Source organism: Oncorhynchus tshawytscha, linkage group LG10, assembly GCF_018296145.1.
Source record: "Oncorhynchus tshawytscha isolate Ot180627B linkage group LG10, Otsh_v2.0, whole genome shotgun sequence".
Lineage (NCBI taxonomy): Eukaryota > Metazoa > Chordata > Actinopteri > Salmoniformes > Salmonidae > Oncorhynchus > Oncorhynchus tshawytscha.
In genome coordinates, this window is record NC_056438.1 from 49,919,033 (window position 1) to 49,939,128 (window position 20,096).

At 42.5% G+C, this 20,096-nt stretch overlaps 1 protein-coding gene across 1 annotated transcript; it reads right to left on the reverse strand.

Annotated features, from left to right (window-relative positions):
* On the reverse strand, positions 1 to 18,050 carry LOC112260404. Its single transcript, XM_024435476.2, has 6 exons — positions 17,750 to 18,050; positions 17,409 to 17,603; positions 11,150 to 11,425; positions 10,767 to 10,859; positions 8,948 to 8,974; positions 1 to 1,837 (listed from the first exon to the last, which is right to left on the reverse strand). The coding sequence occupies exons 1-6, from the start codon at positions 17,805 to 17,807 to the stop codon at positions 1,761 to 1,763; spliced, it is 726 nt and encodes a 241-aa protein (XP_024291244.1). The 5' UTR covers positions 17,808 to 18,050; the 3' UTR covers positions 1 to 1,760.
* Positions 18,051 to 20,096: the final 2,046 nt, after the last annotated feature.

The following is a 20,096-nucleotide window of genomic DNA, read 5'->3' on the forward strand; positions in this document are numbered from 1 at the left end:
TTGCATTTTAATAGCTTTAATAAAGTGACAAACATACAAAGTAAAGTGATAAACAAGTGATAAAAATCATTCATACATATCCGGTTCAATGTACAATTCTGTCCCCTCAAATCATAATACAGTAGCTTAATATACACAAAAGTGCAAAGTGAACACATTTCCTCACTGTACATGTTTTTTTTTTACCGTATTGCACCCTGAATGTGTAACTGGATCAAAATAACATTTATTCAAAACAGATGGACCAAATTGAAAACTTTTCACATCGTTTTTTTTTAACAAGGAAAAGGTATTGATAGCTGTTGACTAAATGCAACCGACAGCTCTACACAAATCTAGTTCTAGTAGTTGTGTTTTTTTAATTTTACCCCTTTTTCTCCCCAAATTCATGGTATCCAATTGTTTAGTAGCTACTATCTTGTCTCATCGCTACAACTCCCGTACGGGCTCAACGAAGGTTGAAAGTCTTGCGTCCTCCGATACACAACCCAACCAAGCCACACTGCTTCTTAACACAGCGCCATCCAACTCGGAAGCCAGCCGCACCAATGTGTTGGAGGAAACACTGTACACCTGGCTAGCGTGCACTGCACCCGGCCCGCCACAGGAGACGCTGGTGAGCTATGAGACAAGGATTTCCCTACCGGCCAAACCCTCCCTAACCCAGACGACGCTAGGCCAATTGTGCGTCGCCCCAGTTACGACAGAGCCTGGGCGCGAACCCAAGGTCTCTGGTGGCACAGCTGGCGCTGCAGTACAGCACCCTTAACCACTGCGCCACCCGGAAGACCCAGTTACAGTAGTTTTGAGCTATCGAGCATGAACACACAGAGTGTGTGTCTGTGTGTGTTCATGCGTCTGTCTGTTTTGACATAGGCTGAAAAGCAAAGCCTGAAAGGCATAGGCACCGGTAGATAAGTGAGGAAATACAAAGGTGAGGAAATACACAATTATAAAGTGCATAAAACTGTCTTCATATTCTTTTCTTGTGGTTAACTAGGAACTACTTCAAGAGTTCAAGTCACACACACAACAGTAAGTTATACAAATTGGAATGTCACAGTTCCTTTCATATTATAAATATTTGGTAGGCTACAATCCTCCTGGGTCTATAGGAATGGGGCCTGTTGGAAGAAGGCCCAGGGAGAAAGGGGGACCAGAGAGTTGGATGGACAAGGGTACAAAAGTTTGGGGCCACTTAAGAAATATCCTAGTTTTTGATAAATTTGCTTTTTCTTTTGTCCCTTAAAATAACATCAAATTGATCAGAAATGCAGTGTAGACATTCTTAATGTTGTAAATGACTATTGGAGCTGGAAATTGATTATTTTTTAATGGAATATCTACATAGGCGCACAGAGGACCATTATCAGCAACCATCACTCCTGTGTTCCAATGGCACGTTGTGTTAGCTAATCAAAGTTCATCATTTTAAAAGGCTAATTTATCATTAGAAAACCCTTTTGCAATTATGTTAGCACAGCTGAAAACTGTTGTGCTTATTAAAGATGCAATAGAACTGGCCTTCTTTAGACTAGTTGAGTATCTGGAGCGTCAGCATTTTTGGGTTCGATTACAGGCTCAAAATGGCCAGAAACAAAGACCTTTCTTCTGAAACTCGTCACGTTATTCTTGTTCTGAGAAATGAAGGCTATTCCATGTGAGAAATTGCCAAGAAACTGAAGATCTCGTACAACGCTGTGTACTACTCCCTTCACAGAGCAGTCATCAGAGGTGGATGAGCGGAGGTGGGTTGAGTTTTAGAGGGCCTGGTAGTCTTTTCCTGATTGTGTTTCTGTGACATTCTGATAGTAGTGGACAATGGAGCCAAGTACTCCTGCAGGGAGGAAAAAGAAAACACAATTTAGGAAGATGTAAAACACACCTGAAACATACATACACACACACACACACACACACAGCTGACTACTGATGTTTACCTCAGCAGACACTACGCCAAACACCGTAAACACTTGAGAGATGAGACAACAGTAAGACAAGAACAAACACCAGACATGTGGTAGGAGACATGCAGATGAGTTAACCACACAGCGCTACAGCAGTGTGGGGTTCAAGAGTCCTTCATTTTCTCCCTCTTGGTAGAGTGTCGATTATTCTGCATTACGGTTCTTCTAAAGCGGACTATTTGGCCATTCCGATGTCACTACTTTCGGCATCAATTGCAAGTATGTTGTAGCCTGGCTGACGCCACTCATGTGGTACACATCGAGGGAGCACTATGACCTACTGGTCTGGACAGGAGTCCATTTGCTGGTGCAATTTTCACCCAGCAATTGATCGAGCTTTGATTGGCTCTCTCAAACATTTTTTCCCCCCCTGGGGGGATTAAGACCTCTTGTTGTTTGGATTTGTGGCGTCCGGGGGCTGTACACGAGAGTATTTGAGTGAGAAAGACAGAGGCGAGCCAACCAGGTAAAAGCACAGCCCACTTCATTATCGGCGCATTGTCCCGAAAACATCAAACAGCCTCTCAAGTTTGTATTTTAATTGTATTATTTCACCTTTATTTAACCAGGTTGTAACGGTTGTCGTCAGTGAAAGAAGGAGAGGACCAAAGCGCAGCGTGGTAAGTGTTCATCTTTTTTAATGAAACTGAACACTTCAAAATACAAAACAATGAAGTGAAAACCGAAACAATTCTATCTGGTGCAGACACACAAAGACTGAAAATGACCACCCACAAAACACAATTGAAAACAGGCTACCTAAATATGGTTCTCAATCAGGGACAACGATTGACAGGTGCCTCTGATTGAGAACCATATCAGGCCAAACACAGAAATAGAAAAATATAGAAAAACTAACAGACAACCCACCCAACTCACACCCTGACCATACTAAAACAAAAGACAAAACAAAGGAACTAAGGTCAGAACGTGACACAGGTAGGCTAGTTGAGAACACGTTCTCATTTGCAACTGCGACCTGGCCAAAATAAAGCATAGCAATTCGACACATACACATGGAATAAACAAAACATGGCTAATAATACAGTAGAACAAAAGAAAACAAAAAGTCTATATACAGTGAGTGCAAATGAGGTGAGTTAAGGCAATAAATAGGCCATAGTGGCAAAGTAATTACAATATAGCAATTAAACACTGGAATGGTAGATGTGCAGAAGAGGAATGTGCAAGTAGAGATACTGGGGTGCAAAGGAGCAAGATAAATAAATACAGTATGGGGATGAGGTAGGTCAATAGATGGGCTGTTTACAGATGGGCTATGTACAGGTGCAGTGATCTGTGAGCTGCTCTGACAGCTGGCGCTTAAAGTTAGTGAGGGAGATGTGAGTCTCCAGCTTCAGAGATTTTTGCAGTTCGTTCCAGTCATTGGCAGCAGAGAACTGGAAGGAAAGACGACCAAAGGAGGAATTGGCTTTGGGGGTGACCAGTGAGATATACCTGCTGGAGTGCGTGCTACGGGTGGGTGCTGCTATGGTGACCAGTGAGCTGAGATAAGGCGGGGCTTTACTTAGCAAAGACTTATAAATGACCTGGAGCCAGTGGGTTTGGGTACGAATATGAAGCGAGGGCCAACCAACGAGAGCATACAGGTCGCAATGGTTGTTATTGTATGGGGCTTTGGTGACAAAACGGATGGCACTGTGATAGACTGCATCCAGTTCGTTGAGTAGAGTGTTGGAGGCTATTTTATAGATGGCATCACCGAAGTCGAGGATCGGTAGGATGGTCAGTTTTACGAGGGTATGTTTGGCAGCATGAGTGAAGGATGCTTTGTTGCGATATAGGAAGCCGATTTTAGATTTAATTTTGGATTGGAGATGCTTAATGTGAGTCTGGAAGGAGAGTTTACAGTCTAACCAGACACCTAGGTATTTGTAGTTGTCCACGTATTCTAAGTCAGAGCCGTCCAGAGTAGTGATGCTGGACGGGCGAGCAGTGATCGGTTGAATTGCATGCATTTAGTTTTACTTGCATTTAAGAGCAGTTGGAGGCCACGAAAGGAGAGTTGTATGGCATTGAAGCTTGTCTGGAGGTTCGTTAACACAGTGTCCAAAGAGGGGCCAGAAGTATACAGAATGTTGTCGTCTTTGTAGAGGTGTATCAGAGAATCACCAGCAGCAAGAGCAACATCATTGATGTATACAGAGAAGAGAGTCGGCCCGAGGATTGAACCCTGTGGCACCCCCATAGAGACTGCCAGAGGTCTGGACAACAGGCTCTCCGATTTGACACACTGAACTCTATCTGAGAAGTAGTCGGTAAACCAGGCGAGGCAATCACTTGAGAAACCAAGGCTTTCGCGTCTGCCAATAAGAATGTGGTGATTGACAGAGTCGAAAGCCTTGGCCAGGTCGATGAATACGGCTGCACAGTAATGTCTCTTATCGATGGCGGTTATGATGTCGTTTAGAACCTTGAGCGTGGCTGAGGTGCACCCATGACCAGCTCTGAAAACAGATTGCATAGTGGAGAAGGTACAGTGGGATTCGAAATGGTCGGTAATCTGTTTGTTAACTTGGCTTTCAAAGTCCTTAGAAAGACAGGGTAGGATAGATATAGGTCTGTAGCAGTTTGGGTCGAGAGTGTCACCCCCTTTGAAGAGGGGGATGACCGCGGCAGCGTTCCAATCTTTGGGAATCTCAGACGATACAAAAGAGGTTGAACAGGCTAGTAACAGGGGTTGCAACAATTTCGGCAGATAATTTTAGAAAGAGAGGGTCCAGATTGTCTAGCCTGGCTGATTTGTAGGGGTCCAGATTTTGCAGCTCTTTCAGAACATCAGTTATCTGGATTTGGGTGAAGGAGAAATGGTGGGGGCTTTGGAGGATTGCTGTGGAGGGTGCGGGGCAGTTGACCGAGGTAGGGGTAGCCAGGTGGAAAGCATGGCCAGCCATAGAGAAATGCTTATTGAAATTCTCAATTATAGTAGATTTATCGATGGTAACAGTGTTTCCTAGCCTCAGAGCAGTAGGCAGCTGGGAGGAGGTGCTCTTATTCTCCATGGACTTTACAGTATCCCAGAACTTTTTTGAGTTCGTACTACAGGATGCAAATTTCTGAATGAAAAAACTAGCCTTAACTATCCTAACTGCCTGTGTATATTTGTTCCTAACTTCCCTGAAAAGTTGCATATCACAGGGGCTATTCGATGCTAATGCAGAACTTCACAGGATGTTTTTGTGCTGGTCAAGGGCAGACAGGTCTGGAGTGAACCAAGGACTATATCTATTCCCAGTTCTACATTTTTTGAATGGGGCATGCTTATTTAAGATGGTGAGGAAGGCACTTTTAAAGAATAGCCAGGCATCATCTACTGACAGGATGAGGTCAATGTCATTTCAGGATATCCAGGCCAGGTTCATTAGAAAGGCCTGCTTGCTGAAGTGTTTTAGGGAGCGTTTGACAGTGATGAGGGATGGACGTTTGACCGCAGACCCATTACGGATGCAGGCAATGAGGCAGTGATTGCTGAGATCTTGATTGAAAACAGCAGAGGTGTATTTGGCGTGCGAGTTAGTTAGGATGACATCTATGAGGATGCCCGTGTTTACGGATTTGGAGTTGTACCTGGTAGGATCATTGATAATTTGTGTGAGATTGAAGGCATCAAGCTTGGATTGTTGGATGGCCGAGGTGTTAAGCATGTCCCAGTTTAGGTCACCAAGTAGCACAAGCTCAGAAGATAGATGTGGGGCAATCAATTCACATAGTGTATCGAGGGCACAGCTCGGGGCACAGGGGGGTCTATAGCAAGCGGCAACAGTGAGAGACTTGTTTTTTGGAAAGGTGAATTTTTAGAAGTAGAAGCTTGAATTGTTTGGGTACAGACTTGGATAGTAATACAGAACTCTGCAGGCTATCTTTGCAGTAGATTGCAACACAGCACCCTTTGGCAGTTCTATCGTGGCGGAAAATGTTATAGTTCGCAATGGAGATTTCAGGGTTTTTGGTGGTTTTCCTAAGCCAGGATTCAGACACGGCTAAGACATCCGGGTTGGCAGAGTGTGCTAAAGCAGTGAGTAAAACAAACTTAGGGAGTAGGCTTCTAATGTTAACATGCATGAAACCAAGGCTTTTATGGTTACAGAAGTCAACAAATGAGAGCACCTGGGGAGTGGGAGTGGAGCTAGGCACTGCAGGACCTGGATTAACCTCTACATCACCAGAGGAACAGAGGAGAAGTAGGTTAAGGGTACGGCTAAATGCTATTCGAACTGGCTGTCTAGCACGTTCGGAACAGAGAGTAAAAGGAGCAGGTTTCTGGGCACGATAGCATAGATTCAAGGCATAGTGTACAGACAAAGGTGAGGTAGGATGTGAGTACATTGGAGGTAAACCTAGGCATTGAGTAATGATGAGAGAGATATGGTCTCTAGAGACGTTTAACCTCTTGGTGTTAGGGGGCAGTATTTTCATTTTTGGAAAAACAACGTTCCCGTTTTAAACAGGATATTTTGTCAGGAAAAGATGCTAGAATATGCATATAATTGACAGCTTTGGATAGAAAACACTCTAATGTTTCCAAAACTGTAAAGATATTGTCTGTGAGTATAACAGAACTGATGTTGCAGGCGAAAGCCAGAGAAAAGGCCAATCCGGAAGTGCCCCAGTTTTTGAAAGCGCTGCGTTCCAATGACTCCCTATATGGCTGTGAATTTACCATCAACGAGCTTACGCTTTCTACGTATTCCCCAAGGTGTCTACAGCATTGTGACATAGTTTTACGCATTTCTGTTGAAGAATAGCCGTATGGGGGCACATTGCGTAAGTGGTCACATGGTGGCTCCGAGAGAGATTCTCGCGTAAAGTGCAGAGGTAGCCATTACTCCAATCGGTCCTAGAGAAAAAGGAATTGTCCCGACGGATATATTATCGAATAGATATTAGAAAAACACCTTGAGGATGGATTCTAAACAACGTTTGCCTTGTTTCTGTCGATATTATGGAGCTAATATGGAATATTTTTCGGCGTTGTGGTGACCGCAATTTCCGGGCAATTTCTCAGCCAAACGAGAAGCACAAACGGAGCTATTTCACCTACAAAAATAATATTTTGGGAAAAAATGAACTTTGGCTGTCTACCTGGGAGTCTCGTGAGTGAAAACATCCGAAGTTCATCAAAGGTAAACGATTTAATTTGATTGCTTTTCTGATTTCCGTGACAAGTTTGCCTGCTGCTAGCAAGGCATAATGCTATGCTAGGCTATGATAAACTTACACAAATGCTTGTCTAGCGTTGGCTGTAAAGCATATTTTGAAAATCTGAGATGACAGGGTGATTAACAAAAGGCTAAGCTGTGTTCCAATATATTTCACTTGTGATTTTCATGAATAGGAAGATTTATGTCCGTTGCGTTATGCTAATTAGTGTCAGATGATGATAACGGTCCCGTTCACGGGCTGGGCGTCACTACAGGTTAAACCAGGTGATGTCATCGCATATGTAGGAGGTGGAACAACATGGTTAGTTAAGGCATATTGAGCAGGGCTAGAGGCTCTACAGTGAAATAAGACAGTAATCACTAACCAGGACAGTAATGAACGAGGCATATTGATATTAGAGAGAGGCATGCGTAGCCAAGTGAACATATGGGTCCAATGAGTGGTTGGGCTGACTGGGGACACGGCGACTCAGACAGTTAGCAGGCCGATGCTAACAAGCTAACAGTTAGTAGGCCGGGGCTAAACAAGCTATCAGTTAGCAGACCAGGTTAGCAAGCAAGCAGTTAGCAGACCGGGGGTTCCAAGTAGCTCTAGGTAGCTAGCAGGCCTAGCAGAATGGTCCTTCAGCGGACATCGCGCCTGAGGAGCCAGATGGAATCCTCGGGCAGATTATGTCGGTATTCCAATCGTTGAGGATCGGCAGGGTTCCGTGCCCCGTACCGGTAGTAGAAGGAGTCCGGATATTGTAGCCCAGGAGTGAGCCGGGAGATGGGTCTAGCATGGGCTAGCCCCAGGCTAGTTGGTGCTAGCTCCAGGACGGAAACATTAGCCAGGAGTAGTAAAACCGGGTTGCGGTTAGCTAGCTGTGATGATCCAGATGAAAAGGTTCAGAGTTTGTGGTAGGAATTCAGGGATATGGAGAGAAAAATAGGTCCGATATGCTCTGGTTTGAAACGCGTTGTACGAACTGGCGAGAGCTTTCCGAGCTAAAGGTTAGCTGATGACCGCTAGCAGTGGTTAGCTGACTGATAGCTGGTAGCTAGTTAGCTAGCTAGCTTCAGTTGAGGTATTCCAGTTTGGGAGTAAATATAAATACTTTAGGAAAAAAAAACGGATCCACACCACATTGGGTGAGGCGGGTTGCACGAGAGTATTTTGAAGTTGAGGTTTAGGAAAAATATTAAAAAGAACATGAAGAAAAAGCTATATACACATGGGACGAGACAAGACAAAGACGTCTGACTGCTACGCCATCTTGGAAGTCAGGAGGACTTCGAGTTTCGTGTCATTCAGACTAAGTCTGTTGTGCAATGTACATAGAGTACATGCAAATATACATCACTCGTGTTAAAGGCACAAGTGACAGACCTACAACTAAAACACAATCAGTATTTACCAAAACAACTGTTCACAATGTTGTTCAACATGTTTGAACAGCAGCTTTCTAAATGTAGGAATGTCCAGGAAGCATGGAATCTATATAAATCACAGTCAACATAAGCATTGACACCAAACCCTGTGATCCTGAATACTACCCTCGGCCCTAGGAGTCACACATTTGACAAAAAGGGAACTACCTGTGAAAGACAAACATACACACCACTGAGAGAAGCACACAGAAAGCCAGTAGCATCAGAAGATAAGGACAATGTGCCCAGGCCTGTTTACAAGGTGTGGTTTAGGAGACAGCAGTTCCCAGTCAACATACTGAACCATCTGTTAATATTGAATGTTCTATACTCCTGTTAACCAAGAAACCGATGGGGGACAATGAGATGGAAGTAAAAATATTTTACCTCCAGGGTGTCTGGAAACTCTGGGATCTGAAGAAAGAGAAACAAAACATTCTGTTGGCTCTGTTGTAGACTAGCTACATATGGTCATTTGGAATATAACATTCAGAATTACACAATAACGTTAGGAATCAAGACGCAAAAGGAAAATATAGAATTGTATATAGAGCTTCTAAAGATGTCATTGCATGCAGTAAACGTTCTACATAGCTGACACACTGATTTAAATAGAGATCATGAAAGCCATTCAGTAAATATCCCAGACTGGGCAGCAAGAGAACAACCAGTATGACATAAACTCAGCAAAAAAAGAAACGTCCCCTCACTGTCAACTGCGTTTATTTTCAGCAAACTTAACATACGGCCATACAAATATTTACTGAGACATAAACTGAACAAGTTCCACAGACATGTGACTAACAAATGGAATAACGTGTCCCTGAACAAAGGGGGAGGGTCCAAATCAAAAGTAACAGTCAGTATCTGGTGTGGCCACCAGCTGCATTAAGTACTGCCGTGCATCTCCTCCTCATGGACTGCACCAGATTTGCCAGTTCTTGCTGTGAGATGTTACCCCACTCTTCCACCAAGGCACCTGCAAGTTCCCTAACATTTCTGGGGGGAATGGCCCTAGCCCTCACCCGTCAATCCAACAGGTCCCAGACGTGCTCAATGGGATTGAGATCCGGGCTCTTTGCTCGCCATGGCAGAACACTGACATTCCTGTCTTGCAGGAAATCATGCACAGAACGAGCAGTATGGCTGGTGGCATTGTCATGCTGGAGGGTCCTGTCAGGGTGAACCTGCAGGAAGGGTACCACATGAGGGAGGAGGATGTCTTCCCTGTAACGCACAGCGTTGAGATTGCCTGCAATGACAACAAGCTCAGTTCGATAATGCTGTGACACACCGACCCAGACCACGATGGACCCTCCACCAAATCGATCCCGCTCCAGAGTACAGGCCTCGGTGTAACGCTCATTCCTTCGACGATAAACGCGAATCCGACCATCACCCCTGGTGAGACAAAACTGTGACTCGTCAGTGAAGAGCTCTTTTTGCTAGTCCTGTCTGGTCCAGCTACGGTAGGTTTGTGCCCATAGGCAACATTGTTGCCGGTGATGTCTGGTGAGGATCTGCCTTACAACAGGCCTACAAGCCCTCAGTCCAGCCTCTCTCAGCCTATTGCAGACTCGGGCAGTTGTTGTTGCCATCCTGTACCTGTCCCGCAGGTGTGATGTTCGGATGTACCGATCCTGTGCAGGTGTTGTTACACATGGTCTGCCACTGCGAGGACGATGAGTTGTCCGTTCTGTCTCCCTGTAGCGCTGTCTTAGGCGTCTCACAGTACGGACATTACAATTTATTGCCCTGGTCACATCTGCAGTCCTCCTGCCTCTTTGCAGCATGCCTAAAGCACGTTCACGCAGATGGGCAGGGGCCCTGGGCATCTTTCTTTTGGTGTTTTTCAGAGTAAGTAGAAAAGCCTCTATAGTGTCCTAAGTTTTCATAACTGTGACCTTACTTGCCTACCGTCTGTAAGCTGTTAGTGTCTTAACGACCGTTCCACAGGTGCATGTTCATTAATTGTTTATGGTTCATTGAACAAGCATGGGAAACAGTGTTTAAACCGTTTACAATGAAGATCTGTGAAGTTATTTGGATGTTTACTAATTATCTTTAAAAGACAGGGTCCTGAAAAAGGGACGTTTCTTTTTTTTGCTGAGTTTAGAATAGGATGAAGTTTAATATCCAAGAGGGGGAAAATGTATTCGACATACAGTACTGGTGCATACAAAATATGCTTTATAATGTCACTCACCTTGTTGTTTAGACATGAGGAAGCTTGCAATAACCATGACAACAAAGGTCAGGCATGCAAACAGTGGAGCCAGGACAGTCAGCAGGGACGTTCCTGTTGAAACATACAACAGGAATTCACTGGATTCACCTGCATGACCTACTGTACTTCATAACTAGTTAAAACAAGTGACCAAAGAATGGGAACATTCTGTTGATCTTGTGGCGTGTAGTCTGACAGTGTTGTTACACCTTTTCTTAAACCCGACACAAGCTTGACATACACACACGCTGTACATAAAACAGATGCACGCATGCATACACACTTGCCTTCTAATCTATACAATGCTCTTTCAGTGTACACTAAAGCAGTGGCACCAAGTAGGCCTCCTCCCGTACACTTACCTCTATTGGTGGTGGGCTCGGAATGTCTGAGCTCCTTCATCAGTTCGGTACAGCTCTCATGGAGTTGCATCTTCTCCCTCCTCGTGAACTCAGTGTCCCAGTCCCAAAGCTGTTTGAGTGAGAGGGCCTGTGGTACCTCAGCTGTCCAGGTGTCTGTGGATTGGTCCAAAGTCAGGAAGTCATTCCCGTTGACAAGGAGCTGGTCGGTCGAATGCACCACTCGAAATCCATTCAGTTTGCATTCACGCACACGCAGGTACTGGTAAGTAGGATTTTCTGGACATTGAAGGAAAAAGGGAAAGGAATGGTTAAGGATGAATGTGTCGTTTATACATAATATATATCTGATTGTATTCCTTGTCAGTCAAGGAGGTAGATTTGTCCTGCCCTATCTCAGGTAACTGCTATTGTGCCCTTGAGCAAGGCACCTGTACAGAGGTAAATTTTGTTTTATACTGGATATTCAGTGAATATTTAGTAACCTCGACAATAGCTATTGAACCAAGCAAACCATGACTATGAAGATGGTATTTTCTTAAATCAGGGGTGGATGGAGAACAATCCACACTTAAAAATAGATTTAGGATTTCAAATGGCTCTTACACAACTATTTTTTTTATTTCACCTTTATTTAACCAGGTAGGCTAGTTGAGAACAAGTTCTCATTTGCAACTGCGACCTGGCCAAGATAAAGCATAGCAGTGTGAACAGACAACACAGCGTTACACATGGAGTAAACAATTAACAAGTCAATAACACAGTAGAAAAAAAAGAGAGTCTATATACATTGTGTGCAAATGGCATGAGGAGGTAGGCGGATAATTACAATTTTGCAGATTAATACTGGAGTGATAAATGATCAGATGGTCATGTACAGGTAGACATATTGGTGTGCAAAAGAGCAGAAAAGTAAATAAATATAAACAGTATGGGGATGAGGTAGGTAAAATTGGGTGGGCTATTTACCGATAGACTATGTACAGCGATCGGTTAGCTGCTCAGATAGCAGATGTTTGAAGTTGGTGAGGGAGATAAGTCTCCAACTTCAGCAATTTTTGCAATTCGTTCGGCCAAATGAGGTGTTGGCTTTAGGGATGATCAGTGAGATACACCTGCTGGAGCACGTGCTACGGGTGGGTGTTGCCATCGTGACCAGTGAACTGAGATAAGGCGGAGCTTTACCTAGCATGGACTTGTAGATGACCTGGAGCCAGTGGGTCTGGCGACGAATATGTAGCGAGGGCCAGCCGACTAGAGCATACAGGTCGCAGTGGTGGGTGGTATAAGGTGCTTTAGTAACAAAACGGATGGCACTGTGATATACTCTACTCAGTAAACTGGATGCAGTTTTAGAAGCTATTTTGTAGATGACGTCGCCGAAGTCGAGGATCGGTAGGATAGTCAGTTTTACTAGGGTAAGTTTGGCGGTGTGAGTGAAGGAGGCTTTGTTGCGGAATAGAAAGCCGACTAGATTTGATTTTAGATTGGAGATGTTTGATATGAGTCTGGAAGGAGAGTTTACAGTCTAGCCAGACACCTAGGTACTTATAGATGTCCACATATTCTAGGTCGGAACCATCCAGGGTGGTGATGCTAGTCGGGCGTGCGGGTGCAGGCAGCGAACGGTTGAAAAGCATGCATTTGGTTTTACTGGCGTTTAAGAGCAGTTGGAGGCCACGGAAGGAGTGTTGTATGGCATTGAAGCTCGTTTGGAGGTTAGATAGCACAGTGTCCAAGGACGGGCCGGAAGTATACAGAATGGTGTCGTCTGCGTAGAGGTGGATCGGACCCCCCTCCCCCCCAAAAAAAATACAAATCTGGAGTCTTGTCCATCCTTCACCGATTCAAACTATATAACTTTTATAGTCATGGCACGCTTTGTGTAAGAGCTATTGAAGACTGAAACCCTACAATTTGACAACAAAAAAGCTGTGTATTTGTCCATCCTCCCTCGGTTCAGAATATATAATTTTCATAGTTATGGCTTGCTGTGATTCAATATTGACGCGATTATTTCAGAATATTTTGTAATTGATCAAACAATTGAATTATATTTGACGATTTCCAACGAACAAGCTAGCCATCGAAAAGTTTCAGCGTGTGTAGTTTAGTTAGCCTGCTAACGTCTTCCTAGCTAGTAGCGTGGAATCAGGACATGACCAAACTGTTGCCGAGATAATGGATGTTGAAACTGCCAGGGAGAAAAGAGGCATTGTTGAAACTCACTCATATGCTTGCAGTGTAAAAATAGGGGGCGAATGTGATTCATACCCGAATACCCCAACCAAGGAGCAACTTCCAAAGCAGCTGAGAAGTGAACCATCAATGAGTAAGCTGCAGGAGAACATCGTCCGCAGCCTCACAGCTAAAAATCAAAGAGAGCGCAGATGACATCATGGATTTGGTAAAAAAGAACACCATCAGTATCGTTAACCTTAAGAAAGCGATTGATTTCAATGCTGAGGAAGTCAAAACTCGGAAGCAGCAGAACGCAACATTGAAAATTCAGGTTGCAAAGCAGAAGAAACTCCCGAGAATGGCCGGTATCGTCGGAGATGGAATCTTCAAATTTATGGAATAGCAGAAAAATCTGACGATAACATCAAAAGCAAGAGTGAAGGACATTTGCAGGGGCAATAGTCCCAGAGGAGGAGCGACATGTTGCAGGTTCTCTGGATGTAGTGCACCGCCTAGGTAGGCTGAGAGATAGGGAAAACAATCAGCCACCACGACCAGTGTTCATGAGATTCATCTCGAGGACAACGAGGGATAGGACATGGAAAAGTGCAAAGGAAAATTACTATTTAATGAAGAACAACCTGCGTATATTTTAAAAGGCAACTTTAAGGGTCATATATTGAGTCATAAGGCAGATAATACAGGGAGATGGATTATACTATTGGTAGATGTCAACCACATTCAATTCATTGTTGTAAATACTTATGCTTCCAATAACAAGTCAAGTAACTATTTTATTTTGTATTTATTTATTTTATTTACATACTACATTTCCATTGGGGTGGAGATTTTAATACAGTATTACATAATACAGTATTACATGATAATCTAGATAGATGGCCTCCGAAAAATAGCAATTCTGTTTGTGAGATAAGGAATATACATGTCTAAGGTTAGGTGTCCCAGATATTTGGAGACATAAGAAACCCAGATAAGAGTATGTTTACATGGAGTACCAAAGATGTATCTATACAATCCTGTATTGATTTCTGGCTGATATCTGAAGATATGGCTGTACAGGTTGATAGTCTCGATTGAACCATCGATTTTAACAGACCACAAAGGGATCTCAATAAAGATAAATATGCATGGTTTGTCAACAACAAAACAGTAAAAGTTACTGGGAAATGAACAAGACTTTACTAGAGAATTAAGTATTTAAGAAGGAAGTAACAGGAATTATTGATAAATACTAGAATTGTGCCTGTGTTTTGAATACATTTGGAAGTTACTGGGAGCTAATGAAATTTGATTTAAGGCATTTGGCTATTTCAATGGGGAAAGAAATTGCTCGTGCCAAGAGAGAGAAAGAAAGACATCATAAAGGGAATAATGGATTATTCTAAAAAAACTTAACTACCTAATCAGGAATTACTGGAGCTATCATCATTGCAAATGCAGTTAGACTGTATCTACGAGGAGAAGGCCCAGGGAGCGTTTGTAAGATAAAGACAAAAATGGATGGAATAGGGAGAGAAAGTTACAAAATATTTCTTTAATTTAGAAAAAAGGGCAGGCGAAAAGACTTCCATATGTAAATTAATGATTAATAATACTCCCAATGAAAATCCAAAAGAAATATTACAGGGGCTGAGTCACTGGCTTACTGGGGCTCTCTCATGCCGTCCCTGGAAGGGGTGCGTCACCTGAGTGGGTTGATTCACTGATGTGGTCATCCTGGGTTGGCGCCCCCCCCTTGGGTTGTGCCATGGCGGAGATCTTTGTGGGCTATACTCAGCCTTGTCTCAGGATGGTAAGTTGGTGGTTGAAGTTATCCCTCTAGTGGTGTGGGGGCTGTGCTTTGGCAAAGTGGGTGGGGTTATATCCTTCCTGTTTGGCCCTGTCCGGGGTGTCCTCGGATGGGGCCACAGTGTCTCCTGACCCCTCCTGTCTCAGCCTCCAGTATTTATGCTGCAGTAGTTTATGTGTCGGGGGCTAGGGTCAGTTTGTTATATCTGGAGTACCTCTCCTGTCCTATTCGGTGTCCTGTGTGAATCTAAGTGTGCGTTCTCTAATTCTCTCTTTCTCTCTCTCTCGGAGGACCTGAGCCCTAGGACCATGCCCCAAGACTACCTGACATGATGACTCCTTGCTGTCCCCAGTCCACCTGACCGTGCTGCTGCTCCAGTTTCAACTGTTCTGCCTTATTATTATACGACCATGCTGGTCATTTATGAACATTTGAACATCTTGGCCATGTTCTGTTATAATCTCCACCCGGCACAGCCAGAAGAGGACTGGCCACCCCACATAGCCTGGTTCCTCTCTAGGTTTCTTCCTAGGTTTTGGCCATTCTAGGGAGTTTTTCCTAGCCACCGTGCTTCTACACCTGCATTGCTTGCTGTTTGGGGTTTTAGGCTGGGTTTCTGTACAGCACTTTGAGATATCAGCTGATGTACGAAGGGCTATATAAATACATTTGATTTGAAATTTGATTTGAAATCACTCAGCATGTTGCCCAGTTTTATCAGAATCTGTATACATCAGCACCGGCAACTTCCAATATGGATCTTTTCTTAGACAATATACCAAACATTGCTAAGATGATAGATAATGATTTCAGGGATTTTTGTGATGAGTTATCTGAAATTGAGATAAGGCTTTTAATACAAATACAGTCTTAAGGACAATAGGTCCCCTGGAAATGATGGTTTAATCAGCTTTTTATTACAGAAAAAAATATTTTAAAGCATTCAATGATAAATTGATTCCTTTCATTCTTGCTATGTTCCAAGAATCAATAGAAAAAGGGGAGTTACCGGCTTCGTTAAAGCAAGGTGTAATTACTTTGATTCCCAAAACTAATAAGGATAGTCTTTATATAGACAACGAGAGACCCATTAGCCTGTTGAATAATGAGAAATTATTTGCCCTTGTATTTGCTAAGAGGTTGAAACAAGGCTTGCATCATATAATTGATGAAGAACAATGTGGTTTTATGCATGGTCGACACATTAGTAATAACATCAGGTTGATCTTAGATATGATTGACTATAATGACCTCATCATTGATGATAGTTTTCTTATGTTTGTTGATTTTTATCAAGCTTTTGACACTGTAGAACGTGAGTTTATGTTCAAAGCAATACATTTTGGGGGGTTTGGTGACTTTTTTTTAAAGCAGTCAACTTTATATAGTGGTTGTACTAGCTCTGTAAAATTGGGGGTTGTATCTCTTTTAAATTCCTCTGAGGTTGATGTAAGTAACATAGATTTACATGAAAATATATTCATTGGCAATATTAACATCAAAGATAAATGTAGTAATAAACAGATTAAGGAATATTGTTTGTGATACTACAATTCCCTCAGCAAGATTATTTTGGTCAGATATCTATGGTGATATACAATGGGGAAATTGCTAACAAATATTGTAACAAGGTAAAGGATGTTTCATTTAAAATGTTACATAGTATTTATCCTGTGAAACATGTTTTGGATTGATTCAAGCTGAATATTGACTATAAATACAATTTCTGAGGAATGTAGAAGGAGACCATTTTGCATTTGTTTTTTGCCTGTATTTATAGTCGAATTTTTGGAATTGACATACAGAATTCTGTTAAGAAAAAAAAGGGACCGGTTGTAGTATTTAATGGTTTTGATATAATGATTTATTTCAGAAATTCTGACATAGATAAAGATGTAGTATATTGAATATAACTGCTAATAATACTAGGTAAATTTCATATTCACAAATGCAAATGGTCTAATTCAAAACCAAACTTTTTTCACTTTATAAATTAACTTGAACTAAAATGAAAAACAAAAAGGCAATTCAAACTTGTGGTATTATTAATGAATATGATGTTTGTTTAGGATTCCTGGCAATGTAAATAGTTTGTATGTATGCGTGTTTGCATGTGACTATTCCTCTTTTGTTTGTTGATATTTGTTGATATTTTTTTTTAATCAAGAATATCCACCGAATATCCAATATAGAACACATTTTACGGTGACAACTGTGTGTTTGTGTACTTATTAGTGTGTTGCAGTAGGTTCAGACATGCATTAGGCCTACTTGTCATGGTGTTGGTGACATTTTCTTCGATCTCGAACGCCTGCTGAAAAGACTCGTAGTTGCCCATCAATACAGCACGGAGAATGCCACTGACGTTTTTCCCGCCGCTGGAGGGAGGTGCTCCGTTGACCAAGACCTGCTCGACGGTCTCCATCTCGCCGACCACTCCCGACCTCTGGAACAGAATGACCGTGTCTGCAACAAAACACATCAACAAATCTAATTTGGTTTGTTATTAGTAGCCTAAGATTCATAACACTATGGTGTAGAATGTTGTGCGTAAAATGAACAAATTGTACATGGCAATGGGAATTAAAAAAGTAAGCAATGAAAAAACATACCAATTGGAAGACCCCAACTTAAATTGAAAAACAGAATGAATGTAAGTGGAAGTAGCATCTTTGCACTATGCGAGGACTGGCTTTGGAAATGATGTACTGTAGTCTAAAATAACCTCCAAGACGTAAACCAATTATAATAGATTATATATCAATAGAAAGGACTCGCTCGTGTTCTCCTTTCCAATATCAAACAGGTAGAATGATGAAGGGCAGAGCGCTTATCAACCAAACGTCCATAGCTAAGTGCGTAGCCTCTGGATTTGTGGCTATGAGTAGTCCGTCCTTATGTTGTCTTTTAAATGCGTAGCTAGCTACTAAGATTTTCAGTAGTGTTGATGTGATTGGCTGGTGGTAGCTGGTTCCGTTAGGGGAGGAGCTTCAAGGCGTGCAACTGCAACAACCTGTACTGCCCTGCCAAGCAAAAGAGCAGGAACAGCATTTGGTCCCCCAAAAAATGATTTACTTTTTTTCATACATTAAATACATGCTTTATCATTTGGACAAATATCCCGCCTCCATTGTGTTGTGGTATGGAGAAAATGGGGGGGTCATGTTTAAGGTGTTAAGTTAAGGTGAAACCAAGGAAAAAGGCAGTAACTGCCATCACATAGTTACTGCTTTTACCATGGTGTCACTGAGCTTTGTGCTGCAGTGTCTTCGGTTGACTTTGGTATTAGTTATTGTTCTTCGCTGATACAAGTGTCAAACTATATGACACTGACAGCCGCATACAAATAAACATATTAACACAAGTTTGTGTCAAAAACAATCGTCATGGAAGTGTATTCCAGTGAGTGTACCAAGCAAGAAGGCAGTAACTGCCTTCTAGGGACAAAGGTCATGTCAGAGGTCAGGGCCAATATGAATAAAAAATTACCTCATAGTAAGACAAGAGACAACCATATCTCCCATGATCTGCCTACAATTCATTTGTCTGGACAATAAAAGAACTTTGAAGTCATTTTTCTCAGTTTCACTTTATGAGCAGTTACTGCTCTTTTGCTTTGTAGGGCAGTGTAGGTGTTACATAACACAATCTCATCAGATTAAAAGGACGGCTACCTCATAGGAGTGAGGGCATAGGGACGATCAGATTACAGTTATAAATTACCCTGAATTGTTTTCCTCTTGTTTTCAGTTAGTTTTGAGATATTCTAGATACTGTAGGTTATAGAAAGTACATTTTGACATCCAGTTGGTGTCTAAAAGTGGAATAGTGGAACATTTTCTAACAAATGTCTCTAATTTGAATGATGAGAAATGTGCATATTTATTAAGTAACCATAGCTCCTCTTAGGCTACTAACAGTACAGAATAGTTTGTTTCCGGATGTTCTTGTCATTGTTACCAGATATTAGACATAATGCCCTTGGCATTGTGTCCATTTCAGGCTTTAAACAACAATTAAACAGCCATCTAAATAATGTTTCTCAGCCTAGTTTCCTATTTAGTTCTCTTTATATGTACAGGCACAGAGCTTCCAGATGGCTCCAGCCTAAGGATTTTCAGTGCATGTACACCTGGGGACATTAGAACCCCAAAGAAAAGATCCTAAAGGTAATTTCAGATTCAGGTTTATCATGACAGCCGCTTTATGAAAGGCCTTTACTTATGGCTAAACAGCTTCTACACAGCTTATTAATTAATGCTGTGGGATGAAATTAGGTGTTTCTAGGAGGGCTTAAACAAATCTACCCCCTGTTTAAAACACAAATAACTCGTGTACAGTCGCTTCCCAATCACTTATGTCCAGTAGCCTTCAGAAATATCCATTAGGAGGGATTCACTTATTCACATCTCTTTTTTAATCTGTCCTGGCAGCGAAATGTTCGGGCCTGTGTGTTTGCGCTAAAGCTGTGGTAACATAGTGTTAAAGTATATGCTCCACGTTCTGTCCCTAACTATCGAAAGTACGGAATGAGTTTCGGGAGATATCCTGTATGCAACACCTTGTATATTTGGTTTAGAGAACAATGGCTGTGAATTCAAACAACAGGAGGGGATGTCGCGACATTCTGTCTACAACCGGGGTGGGGGGAACCGGGCTCTGCTTAGAGATATCAATGTTTAACCCCGGGTGGTCGGCCGATATCTCGACATGCCTTATGCATGATAGTGCACACCTTGGTTTCAAACGATTCTCTACAGATAGAATGGGGCTACATGCTTGGGCCCCTGTTGAACACACACACACACACCCTTTGTTTTTGAAACGCACACACACACACTCCTGCTGCTCCGTCACACGCACACTCATGCACGCACCCTGATTTTCCATGTCTTTTTCTTCGTGACAGACCGGGGTAATGTCTGGAAAGGACATTTTCCTATCGTTAAAGGGTGAGAT

Bases quoted from the DNA above. Each gene is read 5' to 3' on its own strand.
- LOC112260404 (XM_024435476.2), bottom strand. From the start codon at position 17,807: ATGCTACTTCCACTTACATTCATTCTGTTTTTCAATTTAAGTTGGGGT. The intron at 17,604-17,749 runs GTATGTTTTTTC...GTTTTGTTGCAG, and splicing joins AAGTTGGGGTCTTCCAATTG to ACACGGTCATTCTGTTCCAG. The intron at 11,426-17,408 runs GTAGGCCTAATG...TTCAATGTCCAG, and splicing joins TGTCACCAACACCATGACAA to AAAATCCTACTTACCAGTAC.